This window comes from Narcine bancroftii, chromosome 2, assembly GCF_036971445.1.
Source record: "Narcine bancroftii isolate sNarBan1 chromosome 2, sNarBan1.hap1, whole genome shotgun sequence".
NCBI classification, from domain to species: Eukaryota; Metazoa; Chordata; class Chondrichthyes; order Torpediniformes; family Narcinidae; genus Narcine; species Narcine bancroftii.
In genome coordinates this window covers 199,130,689-199,151,418 of record NC_091470.1, presented here as the reverse complement: position 1 = coordinate 199,151,418, position 20,730 = coordinate 199,130,689, and the positions used below count along the sequence as shown (strand labels likewise).

The 20,730-nt window shown below is 51.9% G+C and overlaps 1 protein-coding gene across 2 annotated transcripts; it reads left to right on the top strand.

Annotated features, from left to right (window-relative positions):
- Nucleotides 1-6,366: 6,366 nt before the first annotated feature.
- Nucleotides 6,367-20,401, top strand: LOC138754957 (claudin-7-like). 2 transcript variants are annotated; one of them, XM_069920031.1, is made up of 5 exons: nucleotides 6,382-6,476; nucleotides 6,583-6,845; nucleotides 13,173-13,337; nucleotides 15,992-16,076; nucleotides 18,805-20,401. In XM_069920031.1, exons 2-5 carry the CDS (start codon nucleotides 6,623-6,625, stop codon nucleotides 18,968-18,970), a joined length of 639 nt encoding a protein of 212 aa, XP_069776132.1. In that variant the 5' UTR covers nucleotides 6,382-6,476; nucleotides 6,583-6,622; the 3' UTR covers nucleotides 18,971-20,401. The 2 variants fall into 2 exon arrangements, with proteins under 2 accessions (XP_069776133.1, XP_069776132.1); XM_069920032.1 differs by having other exon boundaries at nucleotides 6,367-6,845.
- Nucleotides 20,402-20,730: the final 329 nt, after the last annotated feature.

Genomic DNA, 20,730 nt, shown 5'->3' with positions numbered 1-20,730 from the left:
TCTGCCTTTATTTCAGATTGCCAGTATCTGCGACTTTTTTGCAGAATGAGACTGGGGTCAGGCAGCATCCATGGAGAGATGAGTGGTCGGCCTTGGGGCCGGAATCCCTGTCTCTGCAGCTTTGCGCGTTGCAGTGTGGGTCTCACCTGGACCTCCTGGTCTCCCAACTGTCCCCTGCAAGCGCACACACACCATAAGAACATCCACTGACTGCGTCACAGTCTGGTACAGGGACACCAATATCCCTGAGTGAAAAGCCCTACAAACACACCCCAGGACTTCACAGGCAGAACCCTCCACACCATTGTGAAATCTACAGGGAGCGCTGTTGTCAGGGAGCAGCAGTGATCGTCAAGGACCCACGCCACCCAGCACATGCTCTGTTCTCGCTGCTGCCATCAGGAAAGAGGTCTCGGTGCCACAAAACTCGCACCACCAGGTTCAGGAACAGCTACTCCCCCTCCACCATCAGACTCCTCAACGACAAACTCAGTCAGGGCCTCGTTTAAGGGCTCTGACATGCACTGTATTGATTTTTTTCTCTCTCTTTATTGCACAGTCAATTTGTTTACATTTCTTTATTTGTTTACATGTGTACATATCTTCTTGAGTCAAGTTTTTTTGCTCTAGCAATAAGTGGTGATTCTGCCTGGCCCGCAGGAAAAAGAATCTCAGGGTTGTATGTGATGTTGTGTATGTTACTGACAGTAAATCCAGACTTTATCAGTAGCCTCAGATCTACCCTTCTTGCACGGTAAAGACAAGATAATGTTTCTCCAGGACCATGGAGCTGATTTACAGAAATAGAAGTGAAACACATTAAAATGTTAAAATATTAAGCCGTATACAGTAAAGGTCCACGGTTCACTATCAACAAATGTTCTGGGAATTAAGGAGCCTGATGGCTTGGGGGGGAAGAAGCTGTTGCCCAATCTGGACGTGAGGGCCCGAGTGCTAAGGTACCTCCTACCAGATGGCAGAAGGGAGAACAGTTTACGTGAGGGGTGTGTGAAGTCCTTCACAATATTTAATGCTTTTAGCCTCCAACGATCTTTCCCACTGACTTCACTCTCCTCCGTGGTTCGAGGGGCTGCAGCTTCCAAACCAGGCAGTGATGCAGTCGCACAGGACGCTCTCGATCCATCCTCCCTAGGACGTAGCGAGGGCGGAGGGTGGACTTTCCTCAGACTTCGCAGGAAGTCGAGGCGCCGCTGGGTTCTGGAGCTGGTGTTAAGGGACCAGGTGAGATTCTCCACCAAATGCACTCTAAGGGGCTTGAGCCGCTTGACGACCTCAATGGTCGAGCTGTCAGTGGTCAGTGGAGCGTAGTCCCTTGGGCCCTCCTGAAGTCGACAACCATCTCTTTTGTTTTATTAACGTTCAGATACCAGTTGTTGGCTCTGCACCAGTCTATTAGTGACTTCCCCTCATCTCTGTATGCTAACTCATCATACTTAAAAGGCCCCCCACAGTCGTGTCGTCAGCAAACCTCATGATATGGTTCAAGTTGTGTTTAGCTACCCAGTTGTGGGTCAGCACAGAGTGAACAGCAGTGGACTGAGCATGCAGCCCTGGGGGGCTCGTGCTCAGTGTAATGGTCTTGGAGGTGCTGCAACCAATCCGGACTGCTTGAGGTCTTCCCGACAGGAAGTCGAGAATCCAATTGCAGAGAGAGGTGTTTAGACCCAGTAGGCTCAACTTCTTTATCAGGTACTGAGGTATGGTTGAGTGGTGAACTGAAGTCAATAAACAGCATTTGAACATACAAATCCTTGTTTTGCAGGTGGGTGAGGGCTAGATGGAGGGCGGTGGTGATGTCATCGTCTGTAGATCGGTTGGGTCTGTATGCAAACCGCAGGGGGGTCCAGTGAGAGGGGCATAATGGATGTGAGTGCCACAGGGTGGTAGCATTGGGGAAAGACACAGACAACTTCTTCGGCATGGGAACAACGGTGGTGGCTTTGAAGCACGTTGGGAACACGGCACTTCTCGGGAGATGTTAAAGATGTGGGTGAGACTGTCCGCCAGCTGAGCTGCTCACCTCCTGCTGGGGGGCGAGGTCCAGTCCAGCAGCTTCCCATGGGTTGACCCAACTCTCTCTCCACATCGGCCACTGCAAGACCCAGCAGCTGGTCGCTCGGTGGAGGGGCTGTCTTCTTCGCCGCCACGTCAGCTTTCACCGCGTGGAAGTTCTTCAGTGCTTCTGGGAGGGAGGCCTCACCAGCCCAGGCAGATGGTGCAGTCCTGTGGTTGGTGACGTCTAGGGTGCCCTTCCACATGCTGTCCAGGAAGTGACGAGCAATGCGCTGGGCATGTGGACGCTTTGTTCTTGCAATAGCTAGGGCTACCTTGAAGCCCTATGAAGCTCAGGCCACAGCATCTGCTTTATCCAATCGCACTCAGGTTTGTCAAGGGAGTTGTCACCAATTTTACGAGTTTGCCTGAGGCTTCTTTTAAAGGGGTGTCAACTTTAACAAAATTTAAATCAAGATGAAGTGTTTGACTGATGTGAAAAGACTTTGAATGGTTTCCTTTTCTATAGATAATTTATTGTGAATAAAGACTATTTTTTGGGGGAAAACCATGAGTCTCTAGACTATTCTTTCTTCTTTGGCTTGGCTTCGCGGACGAAGATTTATGGAGGGATATGTCCACGTCTGCTGCAGGCTCGTTGGTGACTGACAAGTCCGATGCGGGACAGGCAGGCACGGTTGCAGCGGTTGCAAGGGAAAATTGGTTGGTTGGGGTTGGGTGTTGGGTTTTTCCTCCTTTGTCTTTTGTCAGTGAGGTGGGCTCTGCGGTCTTCTTCAAAGGAGGTTGCTGCCTGCCGAACTGTGAGGCGCCAAGATGCACGGTTTGAGGCGCTATCAGCCCACTGGCGGTGGTCAATGTGGCAGGCACCAAGAGATTTCTTTAGGCAGTCCTTGTACCTCTTCTTTGGTGTACCTCTGTCTCAGTGGCCAGTGGAGAGCTCGCCATATAACATGATCTTGGGAAGGCGATGGTCCTCCATTCTGGAGACGTGACCCACCCAGCATGGATTCGATGCTTGCGGACTCTGCCAGCTTGAGTACTTCGATGTTGGTGATGAAGTCATTCCAATGAATGTTGAGGATGGAGCGGAGACAGTGCTGATGGAAGCATTCTAGGAGCCGTAGGTGATACCGGTAGAGGACCCATGATTGGGACTATTCAATGGCTAGTTAACAGATGGGGGGTGCCCCGCACTGTGGGAGTGGCAGTGAGGGAGCTCTGCACCGTGGAAGGGGCAATGAGGGAGCTCTGCATTGGGGAGGAGGATCACGTAAACCACTCCAATGACTATAAAAACACAAAGCTGGGGAAACTCAGCAGGTCAAACAGTTTAGGACAGAGATGAGGTAGAACTGCTTTCCCCGGGGCGGGGGGGGGGGGGGTGGGGGGAGGAATCTGTGGAATTCACTGGAGGTGACCTCAGTACATATATTTAATTCAAAGTTGGATGGATTTTTACAGAGTTGGGGAATTAAGGGATATGGGGAAAAGGCAGGTCGGTGGAGATGAGCTGATCATCAGGTCAGCCGTGATTTCATTGAATGGCGGAGCAGGGTTGACAGGCCAATGGCTGACTCTTGCTCCTATATCTTCCATGTGCTTTATATAGCAAAGATAAAGATACATGACCAATGTTTTCAGTATAAAGCCTTCATCGAAGTGAGTCTGGGTGAGACCATGGTTGTAGAGCTCGAGAGCAGCAGGGATTACAGATGGGGAGCAATAAGAAAAAATCCCAGAGGCGCCAACACTCAGGACAAGAATAAACTCTGGAGGGTGATTAGCTCGGCCTGCAGAATCATGGACCCCAGACTTCACTCCATTGAGGATGTCGACACGAGGTGGTGTCTTAAAAAAACAGCCTCTATTCTGGACCCCCACCACCCAGGACATAACTGCTTCACTCAGCTACCATCGGGAAGGAGGTCCAGGAGCCTGAAGATGAGCACAGATTCTTCTCTTCCATTACCAGATTCCAGAACCACAGACACAGCCTCACTTTGACTTTGCGTGCACGATTTTTATTTATTGTTGTGCGGTGGTTTATATGAATGTTGGCTTGGTGGCGCTGCCATAAAACAACAAATTTTGTGACTTGCTCCTGACAATAAATTCTGAATCCGATTCAGAACTCCAGAGAAGCAAAGGGAAACTTCCACAATCCGCAGAGTTTTGCAGTAGACGGAACTCAAATACAGAAGTCTGCAACGCCGCGGTTGAAGTAAAAACACACAGCACTGGAGAAATTCAGCACGTCAAACAGTCTCTTTTGTAGAGCAAAGATAACCAACTAACCTGAGCCCTAGTTCCAGCCACAACTCTGATTCATCAAGTGTTGAAACCAGGGGTTTGAGTAATTTACTGTCAGAGTATGTACATGACATCATATTACAAACCCTGAGATTCTTTTACCTGCAGTTCACTAATTGGTAGTGAAAAAAAATGTACTCTACGTATATGTGTAAACAAATAACAAAATGTAAACAAACCGACTGCAATGCAGAGAGAAAATCAATAATGTCCAAGAGTAAGAGTCCTTACACGAGTCCCTGATTGAGTTTGTCGTTGAGGAGTCTGACAGTGGAGGGGGAGCAGCTGTCCCTGAACCTGGTGGTGCGAGTCTTGTGGTACTGAGACCTCTTTCCTGATGGCAGCAGCGAGAGCAGTTGGTGCTTTTCGAACTGCCCACCCTAAACTCACATTCCACCTTAAGCAATCCCGATGCCACCGGGGCTCTGTGATTAGTGAGGGATTGCTTAAGGTGAGATGTGGGTGGAAAGAAAAAGGTTTGAAAAACTATTGTTTTAATCGTCCCTCGTTGACTTGTTATGTGCACAGTTTCAGAGCTCCAAAGGAAATGGGCCAATGACAATTTTTCTCAAACAGTTGGTTCTGGAGCAGTGATTCTCAACCTTTCCTTCCCACTCACATCAGTCAGTTTGTTCTAGACTGGCACTTGGCAGGTGAGGCCTGGAGGGGCAACAGAGGCAGAAGCTCTGTCATGGTGCTTCCTGTGCCTTTCCTCTGTTCCCTTTTTGACCTTGTTCTCAGCAGCGTTCGCACCTTTTCTGATGGCATCCCTCCACTGCGAGCAATCTTGAGCCAGATCCTCCCATGTTGATGGGGCGATGTCAGCTTTCTCGAGGCTGACACTCTTGTACTGTAGTCACTGGCCTCCTCATTTTCGGGTACAGTTGGCCGTACAAGATGTCTTTGGGCAGTCTTCTGTCAGGCATTCTAACAACATGTCCTGCCCAGTGCAGTTGGGATGACATCATCAAGGTTGACACTGCTGGGATTCTGGCTCAAGAAAGGACCTTGACATTGGAGACCTTGTCTCACCAGGTGATCTTCATCAGAGAATGTAGGTGACGCTGCTGCAGCTGGTCAAGCTGATGTAAGTAACTCTGATGTGGGCACCGCGTCTCCCATCCATGTAGCAAGCCCTGATATGACAACAGCCTTGCACTTGGTGGCCGACCTGATGCTCTGTGACCCAACCCAATCTTTCAGCTGACCAAAGGCAAAGCAGGCCTTTCTGGTTCTTGACTCAATCTCTATGTCAAGAGAAGCTAAGGATGTTATTATGCTGCCCAGGTAGCAAAACGTTGGCAGCATTGAGACGAGTGCCATCAATGAGGACAGTGGGTTCCTCGTAGCTTGAGCCGGGGTGGGGTAGGGGGGCAGCCGGTGGGGACAAAATGTCCATCTTTTTCGGGCTGATTGCCAATCCTTGGCCAGCACTGGCCAAGAGACTGGTGATCTCCTGGAAGAGAGAGTGGGCAACCTGCAGCGTGCCCCGACTCAGTTCTACGCGGTTGAGGAGCCCCCCCCCCAGTCAGCCCTCGTTTGAGGAAAGACCCCTTAACTTCAGGCCTGGTGTGGCATCCTGAAGAACCTCGAGAGTAGGAGCCCAGTCACATCCCCCCTTAAGTAATCCCTTACTAATCACAGAGCATCCACGGCAGGGATTACTTAAGGGGGTCTGTGGCCTTCGGGGGAGCAATTTGAAAGCCACTATGAGGAGGGTTTTGCCTGTGATGCCCTGGGCTGGGTCCACCCCACCACCCCCTTCCGCAGCGAGCTCTGACAATAACTCTCCATCAACAGGCTGAAACCTGGGAAATTTTGTCTCAGTGTCACATGCCTCCGTGGGATCCTGCTGTGCAAGGAGGGTGGTGGGGAAAGGGGGCTCTGCGACGTCCCAGAGCGGATGACTCCTTTTACGTGGCGAAACTGGGGGTGGTTTTTCTCAATCGAAACCTGAGACGCGCGTTCCCGAGGAGGTGGGGCGCGCTCCCGGCCAATTAAAAGCAGGTGAAGGTGTGGCAAGCGAGACAGACAGACAGAGGCGAATTCCGGACCCCTCCAGCGCCGAGACCCTCGGGACCCCTCCAGCACCGAGACCGTCCGGACCCCTCCAGCGCCGAGACCGTCCGGACCTCTCCAGCGCCGAGACCCTCGGGACCCCTCCAGCGCAGAAGACCGTCCGGACCCCTCCAGCGCCGAGACCCTCGGGACCCCTCCAGCGCAGAAGACCGTCCGGACCCCTCCAGCGCCGAGACACTCGGGACCCCGGCTCGAAACGATGGCCAACTCTGGACTCCAGATCCTGGGCTTCGTCCTGGCCCTACTGGGCTGGATCGCCGTGGTGGCCAGCACCATCATGCCGCAGTGGAAGATGTCGAGTTACGCCGGGGACAATATCATCACGGCACAGGCTGTTTACCAGGGCTTGTGGATGAACTGCGTGTCGCAGAGCACCGGGCAGATACAGTGCAAGGTGTACGACTCCATCCTCGCCCTGGGGGGTAAGAGGTGTCCGGGGGGGGGGGCGGCGCTATCAGGGTTTGTGTGTGAGAGTGTGTGAGGTGTGAGTGTGAGGTGTGAGTGTGAGAGAGTGTGTGTGAGAGAGTGTGTGTGAGAGAGTGTGTGTGAGAGAGTGTGTGTGAGAGAGTGTGTGTGAGAGAGTGTGTGTGAGAGTGTGTGTGAGAGAGTGTGTGTGAGAGAGTGTGTGTGAGAGAGTGTGTGTGAGAGAGTGTGTGTGAGAGAGTGTGTGTGAGAGAGTGTGTGTGAGAGAGTGTGTGTGAGAGAGTGTGTGTGAGAGAGTGTGTGTGAGAGAGTGTGTGTGAGAGAGTGTGTGTGAGAGAGTGTGTGTGAGAGAGTGTGTGTGAGAGAGTGTGTGTGAGAGAGTGTGTGTGAGAGAGTGTGTGTGAGAGAGTGTGTGTGAGAGAGTGTGTGTGAGAGAGTGTGTGTGAGAGAGTGTGTGTGAGAGAGTGTGTGTGAGAGAGTGTGTGTGAGAGAGTGTGTGTGAGAGTGTGTGTGAGAGTGTGTGTGAGAGTGTGTGTGAGAGTGTGTGTGAGAGTGTGTGAGAGAGTGTGTGTGAGAGAGTGTGTGTGAGAGAGTGTGTGTGAGAGAGTGTGTGTGAGAGAGTGTGTGTGAGAGAGTGTGTGTGAGAGAGTGTGTGTGAGAGAGTGTGTGTGAGAGAGTGTGTGTGAGAGAGTGTGTGTGAGAGAGTGTGTGTGAGAGAGTGTGTGTGAGAGAGTGTGTGTGAGAGAGTGTGTGTGAGAGAGTGTGTGTGAGAGAGTGTGTGTGAGAGAGTGTGTGTGAGAGAGTGTGTGTGAGAGAGTGTGTGTGAGAGAGTGTGTGTGAGAGAGTGTGTGTGAGAGAGTGTGTGTGAGAGAGTGTGTGTGAGAGAGTGTGTGTGAGAGAGTGTGTGTGAGAGAGTGTGTGTGAGAGAGTGTGTGTGAGAGAGTGTGTGTGAGAGAGTGTGTGTGAGAGAGTGTGTGTGAGAGAGTGTGTGTGAGAGAGTGTGTGTGTGAGAGTGTGTGTGTGAGAGTGTGTGTGTGAGAGTGTGTGTGTGTGAGAGTGTGTGTGTGTGAGAGTGTGTGTGTGTGAGAGTGTGTGTGTGTGAGAGTGTGTGTGTGTGAGAGTGTGTGTGTGTGAGAGTGTGTGTGTGTGAGAGTGTGTGTGTGTGAGAGAGTGTGTGTTAAACAGGCAGGTAAACTCTCAGATGTTTTTACACAATTTTTGAGAAACTCAGCAACTGTTTCTGTGTCTTGATCTTTGTACAAAAAGGACACTGTTTGAATTGTGATGTGACTTTTATGCAACAAAGATAAAGGTCTCCGAACCGGTTTCGGGCTTCAGCCTTTCCTGATGAAGCCAGAAACGTTGGTTCTGTATCTTCAACCTTTACTACATAAAGGACACTGACCAGCTCAGTTTCTCCAGCATCTGCACATCTGCAGACTTTCGTGTTTTACTCCCCTCAAATGTATTTTTTCTCCCCCCCCCTCCACCTCTTCCCCCCCCTCCCCCCCCCCTTGATCCTCCTAGGGTTTAGATGTGCTATAGTCCCATGTTCTCCCTACGGTCCCTTCCCCCACAGGGATCAGTCACTAACAAAGAACCTCTCCCCAGCCTCTGAACCTGCTTCCAGTCACTCTCTTGTGATGCAGCTGTTCCTTTCTCTCCCCTCCCCCTCCAGCACAGTCCCTTCACGTGCCCCTCCTGGATCTCTCTCCTCCCTCCCCCATCCCCTCTGCTCCCTACACCCAACCCCTCCTGGATCTCTCTCCTCAACCGCACCCCCACTCCCTGCACCCATTACCTCCTGAATCTCGCTCCTTCTCTCGCCCACCCCACTCCCTTCACCTGTCCCCTCCTGGATCTCTCTCGTACACCCATCCCCTCCTGGATCTCACTCCTCCCGCCCCCCCCCTACTCCCTAGGCCTGTCCACTCCTGGATCTCTCTCCTCCACTCCCCTTCCTATACCTGTCCCCTCCTGGATCTCTCCTCCCCCACCCCCTAAACCCGTCCCCTCCTGGATCTCTCTCCTCCCCCACCCCCTAAACCCGTCCCCTCCTGGATCTCTCTACTCTCTCCCCCCTCCTCCACTCGTCCCCTCTTGATTCTCTAATCTCATTTTTTGGAAGGCAAGATCTCTGAGACTAAGCTGAAATGTTGTGTCTGTTCGCCATGCACCAGGTTATCTTCTTGTGTTGATTAGAATTACACAAATATTGATAAACTTGCCAGGTAAGGTCAAATTAGGAGTGGCAGGTGGAGATAACAGCCCTAAACAAGCCATAAACTGGTGTTTCATGTTGTAGTGAGACTTGTGGGGAGGGAGGGAGTGAAGGGTAGATGATTGAGGAAGGTGATGTTACCTGCCTCTGGTTTTTGGGGGGCAGAGGTGGTGCAGGGGGAGGTAGATGCTCCTCAACGTTATGATGAGGAAACTATTTACCATGTGGGTGGGGCTGGGAAGTTCGGTGGCGGGGTGGGGGGGGGGGGGCGGGGGGGAATTGTTATCCAAGGTAAAACATGAAAGTCTGCAGGCACGGCAGTTCTGTTGAAGTAAGAAACTCAGCAGGCCAGACAGAGCAAAGATAACATAACCAAGTTTCACACTTGATCCCTTCATCAAGATATGAGCGTCCATACAAAATGGTGGGGGGGAGGGACAAGGGGAGGAGCACGGTCCCACAGGCAGGTGTGTTCAGTTCTGGTCACCTCATTAAAGGAAGGATGTGAGATTTTCCAGGATGTTGCCTGGATTGGAAAATAAATCTTATGAGGCATGGTTGGCAAGTGCCACGCCTTGGCAGTGTTAGCGATCAGGACCAGGGTTCGAATCCTGGGCTGCCTGTAAGGAGATGGTACGTTCTCCCTGTGTCTGGGTGGGTTTTCCCCGGGGGAGGGGGGGCGGCTCCGATTTTCAAATGTACCTGGGGATGTAGGTTAATGGAGTGTAAATTGGGTGGCACGGACTTGAGGGGGCGAATTGGCCTATTACCGCGCTGTACGTCTTTAAAAAAAAAGGGAAGGTTGGCAGAGCTGGGAGTTTTCTCTTTGGAGCGCAGAAGGATAAGAGGAGACTTGATAGATTCTGAGAGGCGTGGACAGGGTGGACGGCCAGTGCCTGTTTCCCAGGGCAGGAGTAGCAAACACCAGAGGACGTCTGCACAAAGTGAAGGGAGGGAAGTTTAGGGGGGACATCAGGGGTAATTTTTTTTTACCCAAGGAGTTGTGGGTGCCTGGAACACAGGGGATGGCGGTGGAGGCTGGAACATTGGGGGCATTTGAGAGACTCTTAGACAGGATCATGGATGGAAGGAAAATAGAGGGTTACGGGGTAGGGTGGGTTTTTATTTCAAGGAATATATGGGTTGGCATAACATCGAGGGCCGAATGGCCCATACTGTTCTATGATAAGGGAGGGAGGGTGAGTGGAGAGGGTGGAGAGCTGGAGGAAAGAGGGAGAGGGAGGGAGAATGGAGAATAGGCTATGTGGGGGGGGGGGGAGGTTAACCTGCTTATCCTGTGAATGACCCATGAAAGGTGACTACAGCAAGCCTGATGATGGTCTTTCTCATCACCTGGTCCTGACCCACCCTTTCCCATGCGAACTCAGTTTGTTCCTGTTTATCTGAGAGAGCAGGCAGAAGGGATACTTCAAGTAGATGTTCTCCGTTGATTCCCAACTGGTGGGAGAATCTGGGGGTGGGGGTGCGAGATTGTGGTGGAGTTGGTTGGAGAAGATTTGGAATTGATGGTCCCCACTAGTACAGCCCCCTTCCCTACCCCCGGCTGTTGTTGGACTGTGGTCGAGCTGTTCTGCACGATGGCATTTGGCTGGGTTCCAGTAAAATGCAAACAACAATGTACGGGGTGGGAGGGAGGGGAGGGTCAAAGAGGAAGATGTGACCTGCAGGCCATCAGCTCCCCCCCCCCCCCGCCCACCCCCTCCTTTCACTGGAGGAAGAGGCTGAGATGTGAGTTTCTCCTGCCCCCAAGAGTGAGGACTGGGGAAGGCAAGGCCTGTCTGGCTACAGTCTAGAATCCTCCCAGTACCAATGCAACAATGTGGGAATGTGATGATATGATTAAAACTGGGTGTGACAATACTTTAAATCTTTTTCTGTATTTTGGGGCAAGGTTGGCAGTGCTGGGACTTTTCTCTTCGGAGCGTAGAAGGATGAGAGGAGACTTACTGGGGGTCTACAAGATTCTGAGGAGGCTTGGATAGGGTGGGCGGCCAGTACCTGTTTCTTAGGGCGGGAATAGCAAACACCAGAGGGCATTAAAAAAAAATAATTAAATTGAGACCTACAGCACCGTTACAGGCCATGCGAACAAGATGACGGAAGGAAAGTTCAGGAGTAGGTTTGTGTGAGCCTGGCACGCCTTGCCAGGGGGCAGTGGTAGAGGCTGGAACATTGGGGGCATTGAAGAGGCTCTTAAGAGATGGAAGATGGATGGAAGATAAATAGGGGTTTATTGTTTTTTTTAAAGAATATATGGGTTGGTACAATATCAAGGGCTGGAATGGCCTGTACTGTACAGAACCAATGTTTTGGGCTTGAGCCCTGCATTGATGTTTTGGAAATGGAAATCATGTACCTGCAGAGTTTGCCGAGTTTGACCTGCTGTGTTTTAACTTAGACCACGGGGTGTCTTAATTTCCTTATTCTGGGTGGGGTGAGGCGGATAGGAATTTCCAACCACTTCCCCTCTGAACTTTCTCTGCCAGAGAGCTGTTTGGGGGGGCGTGGAGAAAGGACCTTCTTTTCAACTGCCCCAAGAATTGGTGGGGAGACTCCAACTGCTCTGTGTGTGTTGATGGGGTGGGGGACTCAGCAGGTCAGTCACGATCGCTGCTCTGTGCCCTTCCACCTTGATGTTACACAGAGGAGAAGGGGAAGCTGGGGAGGGGGAATTGCCCACGCTGTCATGTGGAATTAGCCCAGTTCACCTTGGGAGAACTTTGTTCCCTGTGTGTGGTGAGGACTGGTTAGTCAGGAGAGCTGTTTAATGCATAAGCCAACTGTGTCGGAGAGCCGCAGGCTTCCACTTTCCTCTGTTCCACTTCCCTCTGCAGGGTTTCTGTAAGTAAATTACAAAAACCTCTAGACACTCATTGTTTTAAAAAAAAAACACAAAATGCTCAGCAGGTTAAACAGTGTCCTTCACGTAGCCATGGCAGAGATACGTTACCGACGTTTCGGCTAGAGTCCTTGGTCAAGGGTTTCTGGTGCACTTCCTGCAGCACCTGGCCTGGGCCTTGCCTCCACATTTATTCAGTCCAGAACGCATCCCCTTGAGGCAGGCGAGGCAGACTTTGGAGTTAGTGTCCTGCAGTTGGGGTTTTGTTTTCAAACAAGTTATTTTGTTGACTGAGTTTAATCCACCCAGTTCATTTACTTGTCCAACTGCATGGGCAGACAAAGCCATTCTTCCTTTTTTGACTTTCTCTAGACCCTGGGCGATGGGGGTCTACTGTCGATGTGGTATGAATTCACACCAAACCCACCCACCCCCCCCCCCCTGATCTGAGCTTCCCACTCCCCTCACCAAGTCCAGACGTCGGTAATGGATCTTTACCTCCGATGTACACTGCGAGACCAGCTGAGTTCTTCCAGCATTTGTTATGGTCAAGTCAAGTCAAATCAACTTTATTTACCATTTATACCCTGCTTCCACGGTAAAGACGAGATAGTGTTTCTCCAGGATCACGAAGCAGATTTACATAAATAGAAGTTAAACGCATTGAAATATTAAGACGTTTACAGTAAAAGTCTGCGGTTCACTATCCACAAATATTCTGGGAATTTAGGAGCCTGATGGCTTGGGAGGGAAGAAGCTGTTGCCCAATCTGGACGCAAGGGCCCAAGTGCTACGATACCTCCTACCAGATGGGAGAAGGGAGAACAGTTTACGTGAGGGGTGTGTGGAGTCCTTCACAATGTTTAATGCCTTTTGCCTGTATCGAGTGTCCGTTGCGGTAAGAAGAGAAGCCCCCAATGATCTTTTCCGCTGATTTCACTCTCCTCCACGGGGCCTTGTGGTCTGAGGAGGTGCAGGTTCCAAACCAGGCAGTGATGCAGTCGCACAGGATGCTCTCGATCCATCCTCTGTAGGATATAGCGAGGGTGGAGGGTGGACTTCCATCAGTCTTCGCGGAAAGTCGAGACGCTACTGGGCTCTGGAGCTGGTGTTGAGGGCCCGGGTTGAGGTTGTGACACGGTATGGGGAGAGGCGAGAGTGATGAGGGGAACAGGACTGGCTGAGGTGACTGACACTCCACGACCCTGAACGCGACCTTCATTTGACCCTTCTTTCTTCCCACAGCGTCCCTGCAAGCGACCCGTGCCCTAATGGTGGTGGGGATAGTGGTGGGTGTCCTGGCCGTTGGTGTCAGCACCGTTGGCATGAAGTGCACCAAGTGCGGCGGTGACGACAAAGTCCGCAAGTCTCGCATCGCCATGGGAGGTGGCATCACTTTCATCCTCGCAGGTGAGGTGCGGAACCCTCCGGATCCACTGCTGCTCTCCCCCGGATGTGGGAGCCGCCAGATCTGTGGGGGAGGGGGGTGCGCTACTGGTTGGGAGTCAGTGGTTCTCAGCTCTGGGTGGAATTTGGGCCAAACCTGGGTGGGTCAGCACGAACAGGTAGGGAGGAAGGGGCTTTCCCGTGCTGTAAAACTCGTGATGTCTCAGAAGGTTGAAGATTCAATTTATGGTCATGGAATAAAATTGGGGGCCGGCACGGTTAGTGTAGTAGTTAGCAAAACGCCTTTACAGCGCCAGTGATTGGAACCAGGGCTCGAATCCCGTGCTGTCTGTAGGAGTTTGTACGTTCTCCACGTGTCTGCGTGAGTTTTCCCTGGGGGCTCCGGTTTCCGCCTTCCATTTGAAACGTACTGGAGGTGTAGGTTAATTGGGCAGCATGGACTTGTGGGCCAGAAGGGCCTGTTACCTCACTGTATGTCTAAATTCAGTCGGCCGCAAGGCAGACAAATTCGCCATCGGCAGGAATTGCTGCCTCTTACAGTCAGAGAGAAGCAAAAGAGAGTCCCCCCCTCCCCCCAGAGTCACTGAGTATCCGTGGATTCGTCACCAGTGGTCCCACAGCCACACTATCAGCAACCTGAGCTCCAGATCTGAACCTCCAACACGGTCTGGAACCCTTCAGCGCCTCCGCGTCCTGGTCCTGATACCCAGCAGCCCTTCAGCCAGTCTCCAGCAGCCCGCGATGTCTTTGTCTTTCTTCAACTGCAGAGCTCCTCCTTGCTAGTCCGCCGCCGTGGTCAGCATCCCCCCCCCCCCATCCCCTCCAAATGGGTCATCTCCTCAGACTCTCCTACTCGAATGGGAGGGTGGTCTCCCCATTTTCTGGTGCCCTGCACCAGTTCTCCACTTCCCCAGAGTCTGCAACCCCTTGTGGCTGATGCCAAGCACAGACTCTGCGGTTACCATCGGCTCTTTAACACGCCCGGACCAAAGCCTGACAGCAGTCGGACTGGGCAGTGGGTAGGAGACTCCTTCCTGGCCAGTGAGCTGAGGGAACACCATGGTCGGGAGGCGAGAGGGGCCCAGATTCGCACCTGTCTGTGTGTTTGGCACCGAGGACCGGAAAATGCAGTTTGGTCGGGATGTACTTGTGCAATCGGATGACAATGAACCTGACTCAAACGTTCTTGGACTGAAGCTGGTGTCTGGACTCTGTTCACGGCGGAGGTTTTCAGCGCACACACACCCCTCACCCCACCCCCAGCCCCCTTCTTCAGCAGGGCAGTTTTAAAATTTAAACATGCAGCATGGTTACAGGCCTTTTCGGCCCACAAGTCCGTGCTGCCCAATTAACCTACAACCCCCCATATAATTTGAAGGGTAGGAGGAAACCGGAGTGCACGGGGGAAACCCATCAGACATGAGGAGAACTTATAAACTCCTCACAGACAGTGTGGGATTCGAAACCCAGTTGCTGGCGCTGTAAGAGCATTGCGCTAACCGTGCTACCCCAAATCTAGCAGTGCCAGAATGAGCCAACACTGCCTGCCCCTGGTGACGTGACTCTGCCACACCTTTCCTGCTCTTGGTTGTCCGGAACCCAAGTACAGTCTCCCCGCCTCATCCCCCTCCTCCTGTTATCTTTTCCACTCCTGAAAAGGAGCACATCACTTTCCTGCACTAACCCCACCTCCCTCTGTGAAAGATTAAGTTTAATGAATATGCTCAACAAAGGTTTAATGAAGTGGGTGAGAAAATACAGTCATTGCCTCATAACATGGTAGGAATGTAACTGCCTTCTAATGTGACCTTCCCAGTGCTGTAGTAACTAACATTACAAAGAATGTAGTAAAAGTAAAGAAACAGAATAAGGACACCCTGACATTTCCCAGCCATCTGTGGACACCACGTTGTAAAACCAGGAATCGCCAGCTGTGTGAAACGAAACTTGTAGGGCCTCAACCTCCTTGAAGGTGTACAGAAATTTGGTGAATACTCTGTATGCTTTGAGTGGGGCTCAGTGTAGAGAACGAGTTACTGAACTCTTCACTTTGTGCCCTTCACTCCCGCTAGCGTTATCAAGGTGGAATAAAGGAACTGTTGTCTGCTTCATTGGTTCTGCTGTTTGCTTTATGACAGTTTGGCTGACTTACTCACCTCAATTCTTCCACAGTCCCTTTCCTGCCCTGTATCTGCTCCTCGCAATTCCTTGTCCAACTGCACCCAGTCTTGTTCGCTTCTGGCGGGGGAGGGAGTGGGAGACCTCTTCATCATTCCCAGAGCCCTTGTTCTGAGACTCTCCACACACCCACCCCCCCACCCCCCATCTCTGATCCAAGGAGACTTCCATTCCACAATTCTCCCATTTTTTGGGGGGGGGGGGGGCTGGGAAATCGGGAAGCCATTCAGCCCTTTATTCCTGGGCTTTAGTGAGCATGGCTACAAGGCTCAAGGATATCAATTCAGTGCCCCAATCCTGCTTCGCGTCTCCCTTGTTCCTGTTGAGCTTTGAAGGTACCTTGTAAACCTTTTTACTGTCGTTCAGCCCTTCTCCTGATAGCTCCGCACTTTGAAGGTTTTATTCCAGTGTCGTGGGAAGGGGGGGAGGGGAAAGACGAAGGGAATTTTGGTCCTGTGACCCCTTGTTTCTCTCCGCAGGCCTCTGTGTGCTGATTGGTGCCTCCTGGTTTGGGAATCAGATCGTGAAAGATTTCTACAACCCACTCACTCCAGTCAACACAAAGTAATTACCGCTCCTGGTTGTGTGGGGCCGGGGAGGTGGGGAAGGTTGGAGGTGTATAGATTGTAGAGGTTTGTCTGGCACCGCCCTGCTGCTCCAACTCCTTTTGAAAATGTTTGGTGTTAAACCGGTTGGTTGTGTTCTGTGGCAACTGTGTTGTAACGTCAAGGGCAGGGACTCTTCTAGGAACTGCTGTGGGGTTGCATTGAGTAAAAATACATGAGATGCTGGAGGAACTCGGCCAGTCTCGCAGCATCCATAGGAAACCTGCGGCTTGGGCTGGAGTCCTTCCTCAAGGAACCTGTGAATCAAAGAAAGGGCAGGTAAAAGTTACATTATTGTCACATTTAGAATGTAACCTACGTGAAATTCTTTGACTTTGGTCCAACGTAGGGCAGACGGAGGGTCACCGCTTTGTCCAGCACCCCTCACAGACCCCGACAGCCTCTGCGTTCCCAGGCGGCCTCCCCTCCAAGTACTGACCAGGCCCGAGATCAGACAATCCCAGGCTTATTCAGGGTGCTGCTGTTTTTTATATAGAGTACAGACCGACAGACAAAAGGAGGAAGGACAGGAGAGGGGAAAGGGGAGAATTGATAGGGTGGGGGGGGTCATTGGCTCTGCGAATGCAGAGGTGGGGGGGGGAGGAAGCAGAAGGAAGAGAGAGAGAGAGAGACAGCTGCAGGGAAGAGGGACGTTAATGCCCTCCGGTTGGAGGGGGCCCAGACGGAAGATGAGGAGCTGTTCCTCCAATTTGCGGGCGGTCTCAGTCTGGCAAGCGCGTGAGACCGTGGATAGACATGCCGGTGAGGGAATGGGGCAGGGAATTGAAACGGGTGACCACTGGGAGCTCCGTGCTGTTGCAGTGAGGTGAAGTGCTCGGCCAGCCTGCGTCCGGTCTCTCCGACGCGGAGAGGCCATGCCTGATGCTGTAGAACAGCTTCTGCGGATTCACAGATGTTTGGGGACCCGAGTGGTGGGGGGGGGGGGGAATGATGAGGGATGAGCTGACCAGGGAGTTATGGAGGGAGGGATCCCTGGAGGAGAGAGGAGGGGAAGATGTGTGGTGGGATAACAGGTTGGATGATGCATTGAATGTGGAGATTGGGTGGGTGGTGAGTGAGGACAAGGGAGATCCTGTCTTATTGACGCTCAAGGCAAATGTGCGGGTGATGGAGGATGCGCATGTGAGGGCTGAGCTGATGGCAGGAGAGGGAAAGCCACGTTGTTTGAAGAAGGGAGACATCCCTGACGATCTGGCCTGGATGCCCTCACCCTGGGAGCAGATGAGATGGAAGAATTGAGGGGAAGCGAATGGAATCTTTACAGGGGACCGAGTGGGAAGAGGTGGCTGCGGGATTTGGTGGGATTGTAGAAGATGTCTGTCGAGAGTTTGCCTCCCGAGATGGAGGAAAGGGATGGACCAAGTGAATCTGAAGTCGGGGTAGAAGTTGGCAGCAAAGTGGATGAGATCAACGAGCTCGTCACAGGTGCACAGGCAGCACCAATGTAGTCAACGATGTAGCGGAGTAAGAGTTGAGGGGCCTTGCCTCCTGTAGGCTCCACGTAGCCAACAAAAAGCCAGATATAGCTGGGCCCCACGTGGGTACCCGGAGGAAGTGGAATGAGTCAAAGGAGAAATTATTGAGGGTGAGGATAGGTATGTTACATCAAGGGCAGGGACTCTGGGTGCTGTCGGGGTACTGGTGTTGCGTTACACTGAGGGTAGGGACTCTGGGTGCTGCCAGGGGGACCAGTGTTGCATTACTCCAAGGTTAGGGACTCTAGGTGTTGTCAGGGGGACTGGGTTACACTGAAGGCAGGGATTCTCTTCTGGGTCCAGACGTGGGGACCTGTGATAGTCGGTAGAGGCTGGAGTGGCTGATCTTCGACATATAGAAACATAGAAGTTAGGAGCAGGAGTAGGTCATTCGGCCCTTCGAGCCTGCTCCGCCATTCAATGAGATCATGGCTGACCTTAAAGTTCAGTACCCCGTCCCTGCCCTGTTATTGCGCGTGTTTTTTCTGGGTTCTACAGTTCCCCTATAAACATGTTAGTCGATAAAAATTTCGCCAGTGCGTCAGTGGTTGGAAGAATTTTTTTGGGATGTAAGGGGAATGAATGGGTTTCAGGAGAAACATGGTGTAAAGAGCTAGCAGAATTCTGGATGGGCTGAATGGTCTGGTGCCATAAGAAATTCGAGGTTCCTTTATTCTGTAATAAAGGCAGAATTTACTTTCATCTGCTGTAAGGCAGACAGATTCACCACCATTGGCAAAATTGCCTGAGGTGCCTCTTACAGTCAGAGAGAGAGAGAGAGAGAAGTAAAAGAGTCGTCATTGTCCCCATCCCCGAGCATTTGACGATTCGCCTCCCGCAGCCCCACAGAGTCCAGTCCAAACCGTCGCCCTCAGCGCCCTCTCGAATCCTGGTTCTGGTACCTGGTACCCCCTTCAGGTGGTCTCCCGCAAATCCCCTCGACTGCAGGCAGCACGGGTTCCTCGCCTCGAGTCTGCAGCAGCCCTCTTCAGCTGCAGAGCCCCCTTGCCGGACTGTCGCCATGGTCACCGTCCCGTTGGTCGTCTCCTCTGCTTCTCCTCAGGCGGTGGTGGTGGGTGAGGGATGGTCGCCGGTAGGCAGTCGGACTGGATGGTTGGACCCCACAGGGGGAGCACCCATCGCCCGCCCCCCCCCCCCCCTTCCAATCTAACCTTCCAATTTCTTCTGCAGGTACGAGTTTGGATCTGCCATTTTTGTCAACTGGGCAGGGGCTGCCTTGGTTCTGATAGGTGGGGGAATGCTGAGCTGCTCTTGCCAGAAGAAGAGTAGCTACCCTGCGTCCTATCCAAAGACCAAGGGCCGCTCCAAAGCCTCCAGCAACAAGGAGTTTGTGTAGGGTTGGGACTAACCTGGATCTGGGCCGCCCGGTTGAGTTCGTGTCCCAACGCTGTGAGTTTTAAGTAAACGGAAAGATGAAAATTTCCCAAGAACTGTTCACTGAAGGATCGTCGTTGGAAAGCATGGTCGAGACGGAATTTGTGTCTCCAGCAAAACTTTGTAAATTTGTGCCTTTGAGTTGTTATTTTAAACATCTAACTTGTTGATTTATGTTTGTTTAAGAGGCTTTTTTTTAAAACTAGGGGCTGGAGCTGGGCTTTGACAGGTTGTAATTGGATTTTTATTTTTTGAGCACAGGATGTCATTCTGTTTCTATGTTGTCCTGAATATTTCAACCACTCCTGAGGTTCGGTAGGGGAGTTCAGGCCTGGGTTTAAACTGGGACCTGGGTCGGATGTCTTCCAGCCATTCAAACACAGAGCCGTGATGGACAGCTGCAGGTCCTTTTTGCAGCAAAGATGAAGGTACATCACTGACATTTCAGGCTTGAGGCCTTAATCAGGGTACGGACAAAATGGTGGGGGAACGGGCAGGGGGAGGAGCACAGTCCCACAGGCAGGAGGTAATAGGTGGAGAGGGAACACCAGCCAGCAAAGGGGGAGGGGGGAATGGGTCTGTGAACAGGGAGGGAAGGGGAGTGCAGAGCGGGAGGGAGAACAGGGAGTGGGCTGGCAGAAGCCGGAGACGTTAACGCCGTCCAGTTGGAGAGGGCTAGGGCCTATTAAGTGTTGCTCCTCCAATTTACGGGTGGTCTTGGTGGGATGGTCAATGACAGACATGTCAGCGTGGGGGTGGGGCGCGGGATTGAAATGGTTGGCCGCTGGGCAGATCCCTGCCACTGGGACTGAGGTGCTTGGTGAAGCAATCTCCCAACCTGCGCTCTGATGTAGCACCGGATGAGGTAGACCTCTGATCCTGGCTTGGTTGGGGAGGAACCATTTTGAGGAAAAATTTAGCTTCCCCTCTTACTGACTTTGTCCACCCTCCCTCTCTGCTCCTGTGTCCTCAAAACCACCCTCCCCTTTTTTTTAATTGTCCCAATGCCCAGCCCACTCTGCTTGGCTCTGCCACATTGCCTACATGGATGTGGAGGCTGCCCGGAGAGCAGGGGGTTTAACTCTGGTCCTAGGAGGAAGAGAATCATAATTATTGAGAATGTTAGCAGATCTGATCTTCAAGTGAATGGAGCTAGGGGTCTCTTTTTTTGTTTCTCCACCCCTTTCCCCCCCCCCCCCCACCCCAATATGTTGTGGTTGGTGCAGTGACCACTGGGCTTGGATGCAATGATGTCCTGTGTGCAAGTTTTAAAACGTTTCAGCTCACTAATGCTCTGCTCCTCTTACAGTCAGGGGTTTAAGGAGTTCATGTGTTTTTTTAAAATCATTGAACCTGAACATTTTTTTTGTTATAAATAAAATCCTTAATCTGCTGTGGTGTGATGGTTTACATTCTTTTTTACGAGTTGTTCTGGGCAGCGAGTTCAACTGGAGAAGCCCGTGGTTCAATATTTACCACTTTTTAATTGTGAAGAAAACGCCTCTACTTCCTCAGGAGTTTGTGGAGGATCAGTACGACATCGAAAACGCTGGTAAATTTCAACAGAGGTGTGGTGGAAAGTGCGCTGACTGGCTGATGGGGTGGGGGGGGCACAAGTACCCATGAGCGTAAAGCCCTGCAAAAAGTAGTGGACGCAGCCCAGGACATCACAGGCAAAAGCCTCCCCTGCCATCACAAACATTTACAGGGAACGCTGCCGTT